The sequence below is a fragment of the Choloepus didactylus genome, chromosome 7, assembly GCF_015220235.1.
Source record: "Choloepus didactylus isolate mChoDid1 chromosome 7, mChoDid1.pri, whole genome shotgun sequence".
Lineage (NCBI taxonomy): Eukaryota > Metazoa > Chordata > Mammalia > Pilosa > Megalonychidae > Choloepus > Choloepus didactylus.
In genome coordinates, this window is record NC_051313.1 from 101,985,609 (window position 1) to 102,007,359 (window position 21,751).

A 21,751-nucleotide genomic window follows, 5' to 3' on the forward strand; every position below is an offset into this window, starting at 1 on the left:
ATGCATACACAAACAATTGGAACCTGAATTAAAAACAAAACAAAACAAAACAAATAATGACAAGTATAAAAGAATAATGAAGGGATTAATTTATTTAAGTACTTAAAATTCCTTAAAAAAAATACATGACTTAATGAAAAGAACAGCAGACTGAAAATAAAAAAAATAACAGCATTCTGACTCAGCTTCTGGCACTGATTGATATAATCTTGAAGAAGTAATTTATTTTTCCTGATCCTCAAATTCTTTGTATAATGAGAGGATTAAAATTTATCTTTTAAAAATTTGATGAGTATGTATACATGCATATAGAAAATATGAACGCAATGTTTGTATGTATGTCTACGTATATGTGCCTTTGCATACCCGTATACACATTCATATATACATTTTAGTTTCTTATGAGAAAGCAGATTATAAATGAGGGCACCTGGGGTTGTTGGTGGGTAAGGTCCAGCACTACGCTGACATCATCTGGTTCCAGCATTTCAAATGCCCATATCATCGTTCCTCCATCTAAGGCAATAGCTCGGTGGTTCTCAAATTATCCCTAGAGCAGCAGTATCAACTTCATCTGGGAACTTGTAAGAAATGCAGATTATCAGACCCTGCTCAGACTACTGAATCAGATGCTCTGGGGGTGGCACAGCAATCTGTTGTAACTAGCCCTCCAGGTGATTCTGAGACACAATAAAATGTGAGCACCTCTGCATTCCAGCATTCACTAGGAAGAACTACAGATTCGAGTTGTAGGCAGAAGTAATTAGAGGGGAAAAAGCAGGGCACTCTACAGAGAACTTGGGTCAGAAGTGGTAGGAATACTGGTAGGTGAAATCTAGCAGCAAGTAGACAGGGAAGCGTTAGGGTGGTAGGGAACTGTTCTGATTTTGAGAGTACAGAGCAGAAGCCCAAGCAGTAAAAACAAAGTGGAGCAGAAGCCCAAGCAGTAAAAACAAAGTGGTAGCCACATGCTCCTGTGTTAAATCATTTGCTCTCATGAAGTCATTTCTGCTACAGTATCAACTTCATCTGGGAACTTGCAAGAAATGCAGATTATCAGATCCTGCTGGCTTTAAAACCTTTTTCCTGCAGTGGATCCCAAAAGAGGGCAATCATCCTCTGTTCTCAGCTATAACTATCCCTGACCTCTGCAGTTATTTACCACAGAAATCTGAGTCAGGAAGAGTTAAGGTTTCTTAGAGCTGATCCTGCATGTCTTCTCCAGACCCTTTTCAACAACCCAAAATTCTTGTGATTTCACTTTTTTTAACATTTATTTTTTGTCTTGTTTTGTTTTTTAATTAGAGAAGTAGATTTACAGAAAAGTCATGCATAAAATAGAGTTCCCATATACCACCCTATTATTAACACCTTGCATTAATGTGGTCCATTTATTACAACTGATGAAATAACATTTTATGATTGTATTATTAACTATAAACCATAGTTTCCATTAGGGTTCATAGTTTGTATTTTACAGTCCTATGTATTTTTAAAAATTTTAATTTTTAATATAGTAATGTATACACAACCTAAAATTTCCCCTTTTAAACACATTCAAATATATAATTGAGTACTGTTAATTACTTTCACAATGTTGTGCTATCACTGCCACTATCCATTACCAAAATCCTGATTCCAATTTTAATTCTCCCCGTGCTGGTGTATTCAGGGAAAGGAAGAAAATTCCTAGAGTTTCACTAGGTTAGAGAGAGAGATGCAGGAGTAAGAATAAGCCTATGAAAACGACAAGGCAAAAACTGAGCATTGAGACTCTTCAGAAGGGTTATGGATGCCACATTGTCATCCAGGACATTGCCCTGAATGGGGAATCCCCTGTTTTGCAATTTCCTGGCCAGTGTGAGGGCCACCAGCCGGCTATAACCTTTCCTGCGGTGCTCAGGCAGGGTATAGCTATGGCACATGGTGGCAAACTGGTCTGTGATAGACCAGGAGACTGGGTTTCCCCTGTCATCACGGACACACACACTGGGGAAGCAGGAGATGAGATTGGCGATATACTGGTGACACTGTTCATTGCCACCCCGTGACCAAGTCTGGTTGAGCAGATCAGCATCAGCAACACTCAGGTAAGTTAGTCGTGGGGAAGACCCCATTCTAGGAGAAAATGACATATAAGAAGAAATACAAGCTCAGAATCATATAAGCACAAAGAACTACTTATCTTTTTACACTGGTCCAAACTGAGGAACCATCCCAGAGATGCTCAAGAAATTTTAGTTCTTCCAGAACTTCCCCTACATGCACTCTTCCCTAGGTTAAACATCCCCAACCTCCAACTTTTCCCCTGGCAGTATTTTTTTTTTCCAGAAAAGGATTTTTTTTTTTTTTTTTTTTTTTTTTTTTCTTAATTCAAGTAACTCCAAATAGGAAACAGAGGAAGTCCCGGGCTTGGACTTGTTATCTCCATCGCTGCTCCGATTCCAGGGTGAGGGCAAGGTGGGCTGGAGCCCCAGTGAAGAGGGGTTGGGGATTCAAACACCTCCTGCCTTCCTGCACCCGATGGAGGGTCACTGTCCAACCCACTGCAGGGCTTAGGTAAGGTGGGGAAAGAAGAAAGGGAAGTGTGCGCACCACCTGGCGACAAGGATACAGGTTGGTTGGGGGCATTCTTGGAGCCTGAGCACACCCCTCCATTGGCCATACCTGCTGCTGCCAGTATGGGGCATCAGTGAGAGGGGGCTTGGGTGCCTTTTAAGGCCAGGAGCCCCCCCCCAGACTCCCTTATGGGGAGCCAGAGGGAAGACTGGAGGAACAGAAAAGGGGCCTCAAACCAGGAGTCCAGACGGCAATGTCCCCATTCCTGAGGGAGCAGGAATGTAGTAGGTGCAAGGTGTGGTCAAGAGGGACATTTACTTTGTCCAGGAGGGGAAGTGTGTGTGTGTATATACTTATGTGTGTTTGGGGAGGGGGGGGTCATTGGGAATCAAAAGCTAAGGAAAACTGTTTCCCATTTGGGCCATGGGCAACCCTACAATGGCCCCTGGCAGTATTTTTATAGGCCCCCTAACCGTCCATATATTTATTTTAATCTTATGTAAGTTTTCTATTAAAGCCCATGGTATTCAAATAAACAAAAACTTAGGAATTGGTACAACTTCTAAGAACTGAGAAGGACTACTTCATTGAAAGCTTTGGGGCTTGTTGTCCCTCAGAATTTGATTTTATACTTGAAGTTATCAATATTGTGAGACCCTCTCCAGAGGCTGCTATGAGACTGTTAAAGTCACTTTTGCCATTACCTTCTTTATAAAGTACAAGTTTGTGTTTTCTTTTTATTGGCAGTGCAGAGTTATCTCACATTCCAGACATACTGTGGGCTCTGGCATGAGCTAATCATCTAACCACTAAGTAGGGGTAAAATAAATAAATAAATAAAAGCAATAACTGTCTTAATAGGATTTTTAATTCACTTTTTGAAACTGAACTTTAAAGCCAGGGAAAACAAACCTCAGGCAGAAATATCACTGCAAATAAAAACAGGTTTTCAGGAATAGTTACGTTAAAGGCTACATATGACTTTGTATCTGAAGGGCAGGGTATTGAAAATACTATCTTTGGGTAATGAACTGAGTGTTAAAGGCAAATTATCTAATTTCTAATGCAGAAGAGACCAATTCAACTCAAGCCTGATTTTAAAAGGCCTGACTGGAGAGAGAAGAAAATTTCAAATGACACCTCAGAAATATCTAAGCAGACTGTGGAAAACTCTAAAGGATAAATAACTTAGTTTCTTCAACAAAAAATAATATACAAAATAAAATAGATGATAGGGAAACCTAAATGTCAAAAGACACTTAAAAGACATATTACAAAATGCAATGAATGGTCCTTATTTAGATCCCGATTCAAAACACAAACAAACTGTTAAAAAACTATGAATTGAAGAAATGTGAATATTAGCTGGTTATTTTATTTTAAGGACGTAGGGTTAAAACACTTTTAAGAGATGATACGCTAGTAAAGGTTTTTTGTTTTATTTTGTTTTAAGAATCCTTATCTTTCAGAGAGACACATAAAATATTTTGGATAATGTCTGGAATATTTCCTTCAAAATTATACAGGAGGTAGAAAGAGTAGGATGAAATAAGACGATCCACACATTTGTGGGGGGGTTCATTATACTATTCTCTCAACTTTTGTATATGTTTGAAAATACTTTTAAAAGTCCAGTTGCCTTACTATGACCTAAAGTGTCCATTGTTCTCTAGCTTTAGTCTTGTTTTGCTCAACAATTCCTTCAACACACCCCTTAGAAATAAAGAAAACTAACATTCACAGAGTACTTTTCAAGTATCTTGTTTCATTCCCACTGAACTCAGGTAAAGTAGGTATTATAACAGTTTTTGAGAAGAAGAAATTGAGGCTGTAAAAGGTTAAGCTGAAGGAAAGGTAATGAGTAAATGACAGAGCAGGGATTCCAAAGTCAGGGAAAATAAGAATGCAAAACGAATGTTTTGAAGGCCCGGATTTTGAATGGGACATCTTGGGATTTTTCCTGGCTCTATAGTTCACTCTTATGTACTATGTCAACTCTGTTAAAAAATGGAATAAGAGTCCTACTTTAGAGGGTGGTGGTAAGGATTATACAGTTAAAAAAATTTCATGACCGGCATATAAAGGCTCAATAGCTCAGTATAATTCAGTTATATATCCCCATCCAGAAACAACAAAAACAACAACAAAAATCTTAGACTCAGAAGATAGAGATCATTTAGAATCATTTGTGGGTGGAGGACGCCAAGGAACTATTTTTCTTTGTATATTATGAAAATACAGGGCTCACAAATTCATTTAGAACTATGGACAAAGACATGGATTTGATTTCCTAGGAAGTTATGAGCAATCAAGCTCAGGGGAGAGTAAAAGAGTAAATACACATACTAACAATTTAGGCTCAATGGCCCAACTCCAGTTTGCCTAAATATTCTAAGTACCCCAGTTACTACTGTCTGTACTTCTGTAGCAGTAATTCCTTCCCCAAATGCAGAAAATTAATTTACATACAGGGAACTGATGTCTGGCAGAGTTGAAACAGGAGAGAAATGAACTGCCTTGAATGAAGTTAGCTTTACATCCAACTGCTTTGAGTTGGCAACAGCTTTGGAGACATCAAATAACTCATTCTGCAGCCCTGCATACAGAAGGACATAATAAAAAGTGTGCACATTTTATTTGAAAGAGCACAAAGGAAATTTTTTGCAGTATTTTTATACTAAGTATCATCGATACAGTCAGTTTTTCACCTTTGACTTTCAAGTTTTGGGTGGGATTTTAAAATTCTCATTGTGCTGCCATTTATGATTACTCATCATGACATTCCATGGATATTTCTGGTAGAAATATCCCATGGGAATTTGGAATTTCTGTGGGAATTTTGATTTTCCTGATTCTTTAGGCTGGTTTTAAGATCCTTGTGGTTAAGGAATAATGTTTTACGGCTCTAAAAGTCTATAGAAATATAAAAGATCTTAGATTTCTCTGGCTTGGAGCTCCAACTTTAAAATCCAGCCCATTGTCAAATGTCCATTAGAGAAATGAAACTCAGTGTTGGTGAGATTTATCCTTAACTCACCCAGATCCTACTAATTTTTCATATCTATATTATCTATAAATCTTTATTTGGTACCTGTTTTGTACCAAATACTGTTGGGCACCTGCTTCAAAGTGGTACACAGGAATGGTATGGTCTTTGTTCTTATAGGGCTTTCAGTATAGAAGGTTAGCATCCATGCTCTGCCTCTCCAAATTCCCATCTGCTCCATCCTTTCCAGCCTGTGTCCTCATTGAATCCTCTGGACACTGACTTTCCCACTTCCTTCCCTTTCTAATGTCATATTTTCTCCCCACTGATAAGTCACTTTTACAGCTTGGACCTAAGATTTTCTCTTGAAAAATGTATGGGTGGGAAGTCATCTTGACCCAGTCTGATATCTGAGCCTTGGCTCCTGCCTCATGGAGTTAGGATTCTGAAGATAAGCAGGACTTCAATAAATGTTGGCTAATTAATTGATACATAGTTAATGCTATTAAACTACAGATCTGGTTATTATCCCATATTATGACACTGAATTACATCCATGTAATTGAAAGGATTATCTATGAGGAATAAGCAGGCAGTGCAAAACAAGTGTGGAGTAGTTCAAACAGAATATTTTTTCTTCCAAGTTAAGCTGAATCAATTCTTTCTGAAGTCAGCATCATAATTCTCTAAAACCTTTTTAATTTGCCCCTAAAAATAACCACTATCCTAATTTTTATGGTTATCACTTTCATGTTTTTCTTTACAGTTTTATCATTCAAGTGTGTATCCTTAAACATTAATTTTGTCATGTTTAATGCATTGTCTTTTAATCTATAAATTGCCTTTCAATCCCTAAAACACTTTAGGGATGGCTGTAACTCTGTAGTAAGTTTTGAAATGGGCAAGTGTGAGTCCTCTGATTTTGTTCTTTTTCAGGATGGCTTTGGCTATTCAATGCTCCTTGTCACTCCATATGAATTTGTTTCTAACTCGACTTAAAGGACTTTATATTAGAATCTCACAAGCTTTCCCAGATACTAATAACATGGAACTTTGTTTTCCATTGTCAGTTCTTCCATGTGCGTACACTAACCTGAGAGGAAACTGTAAAATGGAGATGAGTTGAGGATTAAGATTCAGGTACTAAAATTCCACTCTGAACCCCTAAAAGTGAAGCCACTAGATATTTGTGCTACAAATTTCCTGATTTATACGGGGCTGGAATTGGTGGTGGGTGTGGTTGGAGAGATGGAAGAGAAGCAGGGTGGTAAAGAGAAAGAAATGTAGTAATAACCCCTGACTGGTTTGCTTAGTCTGCTGATACTGGTGTAGAGCAGACTGGGCAACGTGATCCTGACTTGCACATGAAGCACTGGGATGCCATATCCTGACATGGAGCCTTCGAATACACAGCAGACCACCTCCAACCAGCCCAGAGATTATACAACTGACAAACCCAGACATCACAGGACAAATGACTTCATTCAGACCTTTGCTTTCCTAATAATGGACAAAATCAATTGGCTTTAAAAGATTTATCCCATTTTCCCCTTCCAAACCTCATCCCCGAGAGGTTTCTGTTTTAGTTTCCTAGGCTTCTGGAAGCAGATACCATGAAAAGTGTCAGCTTACACAGCAGTAAACTATTAGCTTATAGTCTGAGGCTGAGAAAAAATACCCAAATCAAGGAATCACTAAGGCAATGCTTTCTTCCTGAAGACTAGCTGCTGGTGACCCTTCTTCCTCTGTCACATGGCAAGGCACATAGTAGTATCTGCTGGTCTTTTCTGAGTTTTGTTGATTTCAGCTTCTTGCTTCCATGGCTTTCTCCCTCCCTCTCTCTCTCTCCCTCTCTCTCTCTCTCTCTCTCTCTCTGTCTCTCTCTCTCTCTCTCTCTGTATTCATTCTGTTTATAAAGGACTCCAGTAAAGCCCATCCTCATGAGAAATAACAAATAGTTGTTCATACAAAACTATAACATATAAATTGTAAATACATAAAATGTATGTATATATATGCATATGAATGTGTGCATATATATACACACATCATATTTTTTATATATATATACATATTTCTATCTGTCTAGCTGACACAAATAATAAAAAGGAGAAAAATGGCTGCCCTGTATATGGATGTCTTACACTTGACCTCACCTTGTATTTGGAAAACCTGGTCCCAGTTGATAATATCATGTTCTTCCAACAGCCGTTGATAAGTCCTGACATCCTTGTAGAACACAGCATAGGCATTAGTATAATGGTCCAGGTTATCTCTCTCAGCCTGGGACAGAGGACATAATCATAAAAATCTAAAATGTATCCTCTGGATAATCCAAATCCTAGCAAATTTAGATACCATTAGCTGGGCTTATCTAGATAATTTTCTATCACCTGAATTAAACAATGCGTAAGTGGGAATGTCTAATAGGTAGCACTGAGGAGAATAAAAGGAATTTGGGGGCTTTTGCTTTATTTTTTCTTCTGGGAAGATATTCCATCTATGATGTTTTAAGATGTTGATTTCACCTTTTTCTAAGATTGGTTTAATAAGGAATTTATATTATTGGTTGGCTATATATAATACATAAATTTATGAAAATAAAAAGGGTATAACTCTAATGGATCTACCTGTAAGAACTCTATAGAATTGTCAGACTTTCCAAAGGTGGTCAGGGCAGTACATCTTTGATCACTTGAGCCTCTCTTTGTTCTCAGAGGGGGAATGGGGCAGATAGTGTCTTCTTCAGTCTTCTTTATTTTCCCACACGACCAAGATCATCAGTCATAGGGAATTATACACCAGTGAAAAAACTAGTCTGTACAAATCAGCCATATGTATTTCATGCTTCTAGAGATTTTGAAACACAAAGGAAACATTTTATTGAACACATTTAGACTACAGGTTTTCCATATGGCTGACACTCTAGAGTGAAACATGTAGCTTGTTGAGGTAACTTATATGGCTACTGTGGTTATATACCCCCTTAACCGAATCTTTTCTTTCAGTTGATGTCAACTCTTACATTTTTTAGCTTTCATAACTGTACCTCTCTCTGCCGCCGAGTGATGACAACTTTGAAGTCTGGCCATGAATCCAACACCACTTCCTTTTGAAAGGGATTTCCACGATTTATGTTCATCACTGCTCCATAAACCTGATCAGAGAACCCAGAGGGATAAATCAACAACACTACTAGTTGTTTCAGTTGTGTATTACCCTCTTCACTTCTTGTCTTACTGTACAATCATGACCATGAGAGGAGAAATTATAAATATACATGTATACATGTACACAATACATGCACAAATGTGCCACCTGTTATTTCCTCAGAGTACATGAAAACTGGTAGAAACGTCTATGAAATCCTATGAAAACTCTCTCCAAACCTATAGTTCTTTACAGTACTATAGTGAGAGTTACCAAGTTGATAGACTTTTGTAGTGGATTGAATTGTGTACCCCAGTTTGGATATGTTCTTGGTCCACATCAGGTGGATGTGGAACCATTTTAAATAGTTACTTCTGTTAAGGTGTAGCCCAATTGAATCAGGTTAGGCTTTAATCTGCATTACTGGAATACTTTGTAAGCAGAATGAAATTCAGACATAGAAAAATAAAGCCACAGGAAGAAGCCAGAAGTAAACAGAACCTAGAAGGAAAAGGAGACATTGCCATGTGTATTGCCACGGGACAGAAAAGCCAAGGACCAAGGATCACTGGCAGCCAGCCCCAAATGCCAGTCTTCAGGAAGAAAGCATTGCCTTGCTGGTACCCAGATTTTGGAACTCTGTTAGCCTCAAAAACATGAGCCAATAAATTCCCATTGTTTAAGCCAACCCATTTTATGGCATTTGTTTTAGTGAGTGGGGAACTAAGACAACTTACATTTTTTTTTCATTTATGTTCAAGGGTTAATAAGCACCTCCATCACCCCCCTGGTACCCTCAGCTCTGTATAATATATTTCACTTTTCGTGGTGCTGAGATAAGAATAAAGCTTTTTTACAAATTGCATTTTTTTTTCCAGTGAATTGCTTTTGCAGTAAAAATAGCTGCTACATAGATTCTTCCTGATCTCTAAAAAGGAATAGCACAGCTCCAAAAAGAGTATTCTTATTTTAATCATACAGAATAATCTGGGGCATGGAAGTGGTGCAAGGGAAGGAAATGACTGATAAGGGAAGAGGTGAATTGGGGAAAGGAAACATCTAAATTAGATGTTTAGCATATATGTCAGCAGATGCCTCAATTTGGATTTCCCCTAGTCTCAAAACCATGATCCAATAAAGTCCTGTTGTTTAAGCCAACCCATTGTATGATATTTGTTTTAGCAGCTGGGACACTAAAACAGTAGGTTAAAAGGGCAAAACACTTTCCAAAATTCATACTGAGGAAGAAAAAAACATAACCTGTTTGTTTTAGATTTGGAACCAAGTGACAGATTTGTTATTAGTTAAAAGTAATCAAGCTGCAAAGGAGAGGCTAGGCCTGCCTATAACTGTGCCTAAGAGCCTCCTCCCGAACGCCTCTTTGTTGCTCAGATGTGGCCCTCTCTCTCTAGCTAAGCCAACTTGGCAAATAAAATCACTGCCCTCCCCCCTACGTGGGATCTGACACCCAGGGATGTAAATACCCCTGGCAATGTGGAATATGACTCCCAGGGAGGAATCTAGACCCAGCATTGTGGGATAGAGAAAATCTTCTTGACCAAAAGGGCGATGTGAAAGGAAATGAAATAAGCTTCAGTGGCAGAGAGATTCCAAAAGGAGCTGAGAGGTCACTCTGGTGGGCACTATTATGTACAATATAGACAACCCTTTTTAGGGTCTAATGAATTGAAATAGATAGCAGTAAATACCTGAAACTATCAAACTACAACCCAGAACCCTTGAATCTTGAAGATGATTGTATAAAAATGTAGCTTATGAGGGGTGACAATGTGATTGGGAAAGCCGTATGGACCACACTCCCCTTTGTCCAGTGTATGGATGGATGAGTAGAAAAATGGAGGGGGGAAAAAAAAAGTACCCAGTGTTCTTTTTTACTTTAATTGTTCTTTTTCACTTTAATTTTTATTCTTATTATTTTTGTGTATATGGTAATGAAAATGTTCAAAAATTAATTTTTTTTGTAATGGGGTGGGTGGGTGCCCAGGACTGGGGGCTGTCCCCCATCTCTGTGGGTTTCTAAGCTCCAGGCAAAGGGGAGGGAGGGGGGAGGGAGGGGGGAAGTTAAGGGGGCTACCGCCATTCTGGGGGATTTTTATTTGAACCTAGGCATTGGCCTCAATACCCAGGAACTTTTTATTACAATCACTTAGGAAGTAAAGCCTTGTCTCCCTCCCTGGCCTCTCCCCCTTGCCCCACAGCCATTCCCAGCCCCAACTCTGCCTTCCTTGCCCCTCCAGGGGCCGTGAGTGCCTGGGTTTCTCATACCCCACAAGGTAACAGCAGGGGAGGGAGGGACAATTTTATGATGAACCAAAAATTCCACGTGGTGGGGGAACAATTGATTGTACGCTTTGTATGACTGCATGTATGTATGGTATGAATATATCTCAATAAAATTGAATTTTAAAAAAAAGTAAGCAAGCGAGCAAACAAGTCAATCCTTCTGATAGCTATTTTTTCTATTCAGTGGAGTTTTCAGTGAAGAGGGGGAGAGTGGCCAGTGGGAAGTAAAGATGTTGGAGAAATGAGCAGTTAGAGCTTGTGAAGGCAATTTGAAGGGACATTTAATTACTTAAACACCAAGGTGATTTACCTTGGATTATAAAAACAAAGCCATAAACCCCAAAGAATGGAGGAAGAGTAAGCAACAGAACTGTCTTTTTCTCTCTGTCTTCTTTTTTTTATTCTCAGAAGGACATAGTGTAACTTAAAGAGCATTTTGAAAGTATGGGCAAGGAACCAAAGCCAGGTTTATGTAATAATGCAATAATTGAAGTAGGAATCCAGGGATAAAGAGACTTAATGTATGTAAAGTGAGAAGATGGGGATATCAAGCTAAGCAGCTATTAAAGAGAAGATTATAACACAGAGAAGGCATAGATTTTTGTCTACATGTTCCATTTCTTAACTCTTACTTCAAATGGTGTTTTGAGAGGCAAACATTTCAAAAGAACACTAAGTTTGGAATCTGATCACCAGGATTACAATCTGAACTCTAGCACTTAAGAGTTGAGAAAGTGACTCAGTAACCTCATTTGTAACGTAAAATTGTTGAATTAATACCTGCCTATTCAAAAATTTTTATGAAGCTCAAATGAGATACTGTAAAAGATAGTTTTAAAAATTATATGCACAATTCAGATCACGTCACCTAATCTGAACTCAGAAGTATTTTCAAGAACACAACACAGTGAACCCTAATGTAAACCATGGACTATAGTTAATAGTACAATTACAATAATATTCGTTCATCGGGAGGTTATATGGGAACCCTATTTTCTGCATGATTTTTCTGTAAACCTATAACTTCTCTTAAAAAAAAAAGATATGAACAAGTAGGAAATTAAAAAATAAATTGTTGCATAAAGCCGCCAGTGAATTATCAACAAAAACTTATTAAGCAATAATTGTTGGTAAGACACCATGCCAGGAACTGTGGAAGGAGTAAAAAAAGAAGATAAAAAATTCTATATCTGCACCTATGCAGTGGATAGCTAAGTTGCTGAGGGAAGAGCAAAAGATATGAATCACAAGAACTGAGATTTAGCTGTGATTCTTTACTTGCTGTGTTATCTACTTTGAGACTCTACTTATTTGTTTATTAAATGAGGTAATCATCATCTTACAAAGTTAGGAGGGTTTTAAAAAATTGAAATTCTTTTTTCTTTAATATAAGATTAATCCAGAGCACTGTCATTTGTTCTGATGAGTTTATAGCATATTTCATGATGCTGTGAAAGTCACCAAAACCTTTTTAGTTATTTCTAGCAAAAGAATTAGCCAGAAGTGTTCTCAAAGCAAATTAGCCTACCATCTTATTCTGTTAATTCATCTCAGTTTCAGCATTCAAAATTGTCAAATTTGGGTCAGATTGTCCTCTTGGAGCTTCATTAGCCATACAATTCCAAATTTTACTCAGAGTTCCCCCCACCACATACAGTTTAAACATTATCAATAATGCAAGAAGAAAAGATTTAATCGACACAAGGTAGTGCACTAGAGGGCTTCCTCTTGATCACTTGTTCAAATTTTATTGTATATTAGGATTACGCAGCTGCCTGTTAAAAATGCAGGTCATTGGTCTGTCTTTAGAAATTCCAATTCATGATGTCTCTCTTATGTGATATGCATGACACACATTTGATAACCACTGACCTATGGCTATGTCTTTGCTCAAGAAATTCAGCCCTCAAAAATACTTTTACTGTACACTGCACTTTTTTCCCCAAGTGCTTGTAACAGTTCACATCTTAAACATATACCTGTCATCTTTGATTAATGTTATCTCTCACAGTACCCCTTAGTTATCAGAGGCCCTCCTAGATTTTGAGGAGACCTCAACAGATAGAGGCTTGATGAGCAACAAAGCCAATGAAAACACGTCAAAAATAAAGATCTTGAAATAAACAGAGATTTTTTTTAGAGCAATCTCTAAAGTTCAATTCCATTGCCTACCTGGGTTATAGTCTTATCAACAGTGCCATCCAACTCATAGCCTTCTGCCATTTAAAAAAAATAAGAATTCTAGTTAACTTTAGAAATATTCTAGCCTAGCATTAACTAAATTTCCCTAAGAATCATCTATTGTGACAATCAAAAATATAATTGTCTGGGCCTCATCCATAACCTATTAAATCTATCTGGAGTGGGAGAGACCTGGGAAATGGTATCTTTAACAAGTGCCTCCCCAGAGTCTTATCATCAGAAAAATTTGGGAAACAATCATAAGTCAGACATTATTTCACAGGTTAATAAACTAAGAGAAAACTCTTAAGCTTACAGTACCTTGAGTGATTCAGGAAAGTGACTCTTCAACATTTTCTCCAGCATCAGCAATTTGGTGGAACAGTTTAGTAACAACATCCTTCTACAGAGGTCTTGCAATTCCACGCCTAATTAGAAACCTGAATATATACATTATACATTAATATTATGAAGGTATACATTAATTTTTGCTTGGTAACATTTTAACCTTCCTAGGGACACTTTTGTAATCCTTTCTTCACTGGGTGTAATTCTTACCACCCTCTGAACAGGGAAGAAGGAAGATGCAGAGGCTCTGGGATGGGCTAATCAGAGAACACATGGAAATGGAGAGTGCTAATGACCAAATCCTGGAAAGATATGTATCTATCTACTCGGCGCTCAATCTTCCTATTATACAAGTTCCTTTGTACCTTAAACTCCTCCTTCAAGGCATTTATTACAGTTGTAATGCTATATTTATTTGTGTTTTCTTTGATTCAAGTCTGTCTCTTCAAGTAGCCTGTGGGTTGCATGTAGATAGGGGGCACCATTGCTTTGTTCTCCACTGTATCCCCAGCACCTGCCACAGGGATTGGCACATAGCAGGGGTACTCTAAATATTTGTTGAATGAATGATCTGAAGCTCAGGTAAGAGTCTTGCGGCTAAGTGGAGATACTTCTTTTTCATAGTGTGGGGAAGAAACCAGAGAAAGACCTCAGTGGGTCAGGTGGTTATGAGGAACAACTTGGAGGGAAACACCTAGATTGAAGATGAAGAATCAGGTGTGGGCAAAGGTCTAGACTCATTGAAACCAGATAAAATTAAGGTGAAAAAGAAAAGGGACTAAATTTTCATTATAATGTATGCAATCCCCTCCATTCTCATACAATTACATTTTCTAGATTTTGGGTTCCACCTACCCTGCCTGGTTCCAAAGAAAATTTATTTTTCCAACATTCCAATCAGGTCATGATTAAATTAAAAATATATTTTTTATATTCAACATAGTGAATACCATCCACTTACTCTCAGCAGCCACATACCAGGATGAAAAAGATAATTCAGCTAGACATTAGAATCCAGTCTTTCTGGGATTGTGGTGGCGAGCTGCGATCATTCCTTTACAGCACATTTTCCAGATAAAGTTACTGATTTCTCTGTGTGGCATACCTTTGTGGCTTCAAGATACTTAGAGTGATTGTGGTCTACCTAAACTTAACTGTAAAACTGTATTATATAGTTTGTGTGACTCTGTACAATTACCTAAATTTCAAGGATGCATGTTTCTTATAAACACACCTGTGGGTTCCAGTAAACAGAGTTATATACCCAAGGTGTTCTCTGCAAGACTCAGAAGAGATACCAGGTGCCAGAGCAGCAACAGAAAATCCAGGAGGCTTCTGGGCCCTAGTGCTCAGTCTTCAAAAATATCAAGTTTCCAGATGTCAGGACTGGCAAAGAAAGAAGTACAGCCATCACCGTGTCACACTTGTGTCAGCTTGACTTTTCACTCACCAATGTCATTTCTAAATCAAGTTTTAACTTCTTAGTAGTGAAAACCCTCCATCATCAGGTATCAGTCTATCTTTTTAGACTAATCTCTAGTTGTTCCTCTTCACTTACTTTGTGCTTCTCCAAAAAATCAACTTCTACCTCTTCCCTGACTACATCTGTCAGATTCCTATTCCCAAGTTTTTTCATGAAATTCCTTCCATCTCTCTTTTTTTCTGATTCAACCTGTCTTCACCTCATTCTTTACCTGTGGGGATTCTATCCAACTCAAATATCAATTCCTAAAGAACTGTAGTAAGGCCTTTGATGCAAAATGCCATGTACTTCCTCAACTCAGAAACATCTTCTTTGGAGCCTCTTATGAAACCTCCTAATTTAATCAATAAGTAACTTATAGCTTGGAGAGGTGAAATCGGCTTTCTTCAACATTTATTAAAAGAGGGATAGGGAAGTCAAAATCTTATTTTGGCCATCTGAACTAGGCAAAATAAAATGAGTGAAGGGAGTTTCTGGTTTGCTTGTTTTTGTTTGGTATAGCAAATAAACTATTAAGATCCTTATGTAAAAACACGCATTTATTCTAATTCAATATTCTTTGGGAGAAAATGAAATTATTTCTAAGGGCAGTAGATAATCTATCTCTTAATTAGGTTTGATGTCTACACATCTTTTCACGCCTTTATACTTAGCAAAGTACTTGTCAAAGAGTAGGAACTCCACATTTTTGTTGATACTTTGTTCTCAAAATGATCTAAAACCATTTATAAAAATATCTAAAATATCTCAAGAAAAATGAAAATGTCAGGCAAGGAGAAACCAGAAGTATGAAAGTAAAATGCAGTCAAGTTAATATGCCAAGTGTATGGAGTACAGTCCCATATCTACTTCCAGAACGTGAGGGCCCACTTTGATAAGTTTTCTAGCAGCTATCACAAACAGAAAAAAAACATTAGTTACACCATTTAGTTGGCCCATAAAATTATCCTTAAGCTCCTTATCCTTAGCATTTGTTTGACTTTTGCTTATGCCATCTCCAGTTCACTAACTTCTTAATGGTCAAAACCCACGTTGATCTGGCTTCAATCTGTCTTTCTAGACTAAGCTCTTACAACCCACAAATTACTCAGGGTACAAATATTCCTCACATTAAAATTAGAAGGACATTTCTCCCATGGGTAAAAAGGAGACACTAATTAATGAACATTTGTCAATACCCTTTCAGTAAACACAGAAATGAATTTCATAGGGATTTTTTCTTTTATTAAATACAAAGATTTTTTTAAATGCCACAAAACAATGCAGAAATTCTCATAAATGCAGGAAATAGTTTTTTTTTTTTTACAGTTTTGAATTAGAAAGTTACAATGATAATTATTAACTCTGAAAACTACAAGATTAGAATGCCTTATATTCACCACTCAATTATAGATTTTCCATAATCAATATGTGTTCTAGAAGTGGAAGGTAAAGATTTGTAAATCTGTTACCAGGATGAAGCGTTACCCTTGGATTAGCAGTTATAAAAATTTCTATCCAGCCTTTGTTTGAAATATGCTTGCTCTCAGAAACTAAGCGCAGGAAGCCATTCCACCTAACCTTTGTCCAAGCTATGCTTGCTTTCAGAAACTGTTTTTGGGGAACTAAGTGCAGGAGGCCAGTAACCACAAGAACAGCCCAGATGCCCACAGCTAAACATCATGTGCAGAAATACTGACTGAAGATGGAAATTGCAAAGGTTCTGACTGTGGATGGAAAGTGCAGTAGTACTAAGTGGGACCACTTGCACATACCTGAGTCACGCACCTTCATCCCCTATAAAAGAATCTCACTCACCTCCCTTTGGGGTGAAGGTGCCTTTTCACCCTTCTCCATTCTTTGTCCAAAGAATCAAGTGCTGGTTTGCATTACCAAACCTGGTTTCATTCTCCTGGTGCAAGCAGCACTGAACAAGAATGCGTTTTAGAGGGGCCGACCCATAAAGGGTTGGTTACAACTCCTTTAGACAAACTGATATCAATAACTGAAAGTCGTTGCCAAGGAAAAGAATTATACTCATGTAACATTTAGGAACTGAACTTTCTCTAGGACATTTGAGTGTCCATCAGCACACAGCAAGAACCGAAATTATTTCATTAATACTAATAATATAATGAAGGCCTGGCACTCTCTAGAATACTCTTAATTCTCATAAACAAATAAAATCTAAGATCTCTGTTTTTTATGGTATAATATATCATTTACAATACAATGACACACATTTTATTAATGAGGAAAGAAAACTTTTTAAGTACTTGCAATCCAATGCAAGTAATTATTTCTCATTATAGGTTTTCTGTTCAGAGATTGCTTTCTTATGTGTTATTCTAGCTGTCCCCATAGCACAGTGCAAAGAATTTGTAATGTTTATTTTCCCATTCAAAACATAAAAGTAATAAATAAAACAAAACCTGAAATAAAACAACAAAAACTTGTTGCCTTAATATCTCTTTTCTTCTAAACCTAATTATTAATTTATTCTTTCTACATAAGACTGAATTTCATTGTTTCTCTTTCTACTTTTGCCTTCCTTTCTGTAATTACAAACTATTGATTTGGAATATATTCTTTCAATGAATAAATGCTTACCTTCTGTGGAAAGCTGAGTCTGAAACTGAGGGCTTTCAGCTGTATATCCTCTTACATCAATGGTGAGTTTATTTTTCAAGCCTACTTCCCTAATTAGTCCTTAGTGGAAAGAAAAGGAGGGAAAAAAGTGCCCACACCTTTAGAAGGGGAGGGGCTTATGATGTCTGTAAGGTGAAAATCACTTCATATACAGTACAAATATTTTCACTCCTTCCTTTTTATCACAATCTTCTAATGTAAAAGCCAATGATACCAATGTTAATTTAGAGATGGACATTTTCTAGACATAAAATGTGTCTATCTATAAGAACCACATGGAAGGGAATGAAAAGGAAATGGGGCACAGGCAAATGGGGGATAGAGTAAGAAAATAATGTAAGGCACTGACGTCTTTTGTATTTTCATCTATTTTGAAGAAAGTGATTTTGCTGTCCTAAACTTTCCAGGCTGAAAGGGGTAAATCTCTAAAGAGGATACTTGTGGAATTGAGAAAAATTTTGAGAATTTAAATGAAAAATCATTCAGTGTTTACCTGCTTCCGTCAAATGGCTGTAATTTCAAACCTCCACAAAGTATTTGCATGGGCGTGTGAGCCCACGACACAATATCTGGGCCTTGGAATAATAAACAGTACAAATGTCTCAAAGGCATATGTAGAGTGCTTCAATTTGAATGCAGTCATCTGGGAGGATACTGTTTACCACCTTTACGTCTCATAAAATCAAGATCAAATGAAGGATAAGTTGGAACATTTTTCACCTGAAGACCTGAGATAAATAATACAATAGGTAGGTGGTTGTTGAAAATGGCTGGAGAAATGGTATTAGATGCATTATTGAAAGTTAAAATAAGAATGTTTTTTGACCCAATAACTTTTTCAAAAAGATGTTACTGAGGGTGACATACACCTGTGGGTGGCCCTAAGGATCCAATATAAATATTTTCAAAATATTAATTCATGAAAATCAATTTTAAAAATTGAGCAGGAGCTCTTATCTACAGAAAGAAACTCTTTTTTAGATATTAATTTCAATATCTGGAATCACCTTAAAAAGTTAGGGGTTGGCTATTTATGGACTCTGAGTAACATAAAGAGCTTCTGAGGTTTAGACGACATCCTGTTTCCAACAACATTCCAAACAGACATTTCTAGTCTTTTTTCAAAGCTGTCTGCTCCTGTAAAACAGAACTAATTAAAACAGTAGTTATTTGCCTTAAGAAAAAATAGCCAAAAAAGGCAAAATCATATCACTTTTCCGGGAAAACTGGACTTGCTAAAGGTAAATTTGAAATCTATCATTTAGGCTAAGCTGAGCTTTTAACTTTAAGGTTAAAAGGAATAAAGAAAAAGAAAAAAAAGGGGGTTGCCATTGTAAGTTAAACTTAAAGGGACTGTATTCTATAAACCCAAGTGAATGTATCTATAATACTTATTACACTAAAAAAAGATGGATATTTTACTTTGTCAAAATATGACTTACTCATTACATTCAGTAGCTCTTTCTATTTGTAGCTTATTGGAAAATTCCTAAGAAATCAAAAGTTTCACTTATTTTTTTCAATTCCTAGTTCCATCACTTAATATTTGAGTGACCTTTTCTTTTTCAGTTTTTATTCAGTTTATTCACAGTCAAACTACATATGAGTATGCGTTTAGACATTCACTTGTGCAAAGTAGTCAGGAAAACAAAGGGAAAAAAATGTGTATGAGAAAATCTCTTTATACATTTATATTTAAAATTTTGGAAAGAAACAATGTCTTGAAATCATTTTAAAAAGCAGAACATTAAGGATAGTAAGCAAACTTATTTCACTCAAACTGAATTATGAAAGGCCTAAGCCAAGCAAACTAAACTAACATCAAAGCACCATAGGTATCAGGGTTAAGTTTGACTATTTCCATCCAGTATTTCAACTAGATGTAGGAATTTCTGACTAAATAGGAGAAATAATCCTAACAAGTTTATAAATCCCCCAGATAATGTTTATCTTTCTATAACCACATATTATCATTCTTAATGGACTTAGTAGCAGACACATCACTGTATGAAATGCATAAATTCAGATATTGCTGTCACAGAACATTTCATATCATTATTCTGAATATATTCTAGATATTTTCACATTTTAAGTTTTCATTTACTTTTTACTACCATTCCAAATATTTTAATTTCTAAACTAATAACCTCTAAATCAGTGAATGTGTGCAACATAAATGGCAGAAGTTTATAGATTAAAGATAATAACACCTTGAAAAGACTGTGCTGTCCCCGTACACGTCCATCAGCACCACAGCCATTGTCATGGACTCTGGCAACAGGGTGACTCACACTGTGCGCATCTATGAGGGCTGTGCCCTGTCCCACGCCATCCTATGTCTGGACCTGGCTGGCCAGGACCTGACAGACAACCTCAAGAAGATCCTCATTGAGCACAACTACAGTTTCACCATGGCTGAGTGGGAGATCATGTGTGACACCAAAGAGAAGTTCTGCTATATCACCCTGGACTTCGAGCAGGAGCTGGCCACCGCTGCCTCATCCTCCTCACTGGGCAAGAGCTATGAGCTGTCTGATGGGCTGGTCATCACCATTTGCAACGAGTGGTTCCGCTACCCTGAGTCGCTCTTCCAGCCTTCCTCCCTGCTCAACGAATCCTGTGGCATCCATGAAACTACCTTCAACTCCACCATGAAATGTGACGTGAACATCTGCAAGGACCTCTACGCCAACACAGTACTGTCTGCTGGGACCACCATGTTTCCAGGCATCACCTACAGGATGCAGAGGATCTCAGCGCTGATGCTCAGCATGACGACGATCAAGATCATCACCCCACCCTGAGCCAACTACTCCATGTGGATCGGCAGCTCCATCCTGGCCTAGCTGTCTCCCTTTCAGCAGATGTGGATCAGCAAGCAGGAGTACAAGGAGTCCGGCCCCTCCACTGTCCACCACAAATGCTTCTAGGCAGACTGTTACTTAGTCGTGTTACACCCCTTCTTGACAAAACCTAACTTGCACAGTAAACGAGATGAGATTGGCATGGCTTTGTCTTTTTTTTTTTTTTGGTTATTTTTGCTTGTTTTTTGGCACTTAACTCAGGATTTAAAAACTGGAATGGTGAAGGTGACAGCAGTCGGTTGGAGTGAGCATGCCCAAAGTTCTACAAATGTGTCTGAGGACTTCCTACATTTTTTTTGGTGTTGATAATCATTCCAAATACCATGAATTGCATTGTTACAGGAAGTTCCTTGCCTTCCCAAAAGCCACCCACTTCTCCCTAAGGAGAACAGTGTAGTCTTTGCCCACATTCACATGGGGGAGGGTGACAGCATTGCTTTCCCATAAATTGTGTATCATCCAAAAAATTTTTTTTAAAAATCTTCCACCTTAATATTTGTTCTTTTTATTTTTTATTTTGAATGGCCAGCCATCGTGGCCCCCACTTTTTGTCTCCTAAATTTGGATGTATAAAGGCTTTTGGTCTCCTTGGTAGTTGGCTGTGTTGGTGAGGTATCCAGGGCTTACCTGTACACTGACTTGAGACCCGTTCAATAAAAGTGCATACCTTGGCTGCTTCCCCAGAGATGCCAACTTCTCAGCAGGTTCCCACAGCTCTATCCCAAACAAATTATTTGAGTGATTTTAAGATTGTTACTTAGCCTCACTGTGCCTCAATTTCTTCACCTGCAGAAAGGGTAATGATTGTTATGGGGTTTAATCCTTCTAGGGTTGCTATGAGGACCAAACGTTGGTACAAATACATTAATGGCTTAACACAGTGCCTGACATAAAAACATCAGACACTTTTATCATTGTTATTATTATATAGCCCTGTTGTTCTATTTTAGAAATTCTACATTTGTTTTAAGGACCTCCTTGAGGTGGAAAAGAGGCACATTTGTTTCTATTAGTTAAAAAATGAAATCATTCATTTTAAAAAAGTACTCTATATTATACAGTTTTATAAAATTTGGAAAATATCCCTCTTTCATCTTCCTCTTTGTCCAATTTTAACAACTATAACTGATCTTTGGATATGGTTGCTATAGCAACTTCATAACCCCGATTACAGTAGAGCCACTTTAATGAGGAGAGCAAACATCTAAGCCAAAAAACAAACAAACAAAAAAAAAAACAGTGGTTTTA

The 21,751-nt window shown here is 37.5% G+C and overlaps 1 protein-coding gene and 1 pseudogene across 2 annotated transcripts; one reads left to right on the forward strand and one right to left on the reverse strand.

Moving 5' to 3' along the window:
* Positions 1-1,521: 1,521 nt before the first annotated feature.
* Positions 1,522-17,661, reverse strand: GLYATL3 (glycine-N-acyltransferase like 3). Of its 2 annotated transcripts, none has more exons than XM_037844138.1 (6): positions 17,601-17,661; positions 13,502-13,620; positions 8,595-8,702; positions 7,702-7,828; positions 5,029-5,155; positions 1,522-2,118 (listed from the first exon to the last, which is right to left on the reverse strand). In XM_037844138.1, the coding sequence occupies exons 2-6, from the start codon at positions 13,577-13,579 to the stop codon at positions 1,701-1,703; spliced, it is 858 nt and encodes a 285-aa protein (XP_037700066.1). In that variant the 5' UTR covers positions 13,580-13,620; positions 17,601-17,661; the 3' UTR covers positions 1,522-1,700. The 2 variants fall into 2 exon arrangements, with proteins under 2 accessions (XP_037700066.1, XP_037700067.1); XM_037844139.1 differs by lacking the exon at positions 17,601-17,661 and adding an exon at positions 16,809-16,849.
* A 484-nt stretch (positions 17,662-18,145) lies between these two features.
* On the forward strand, positions 18,146-20,569 carry LOC119540679 (annotated as a pseudogene).
* The last annotated feature ends 1,182 nt before the right edge of the window (positions 20,570-21,751 follow it).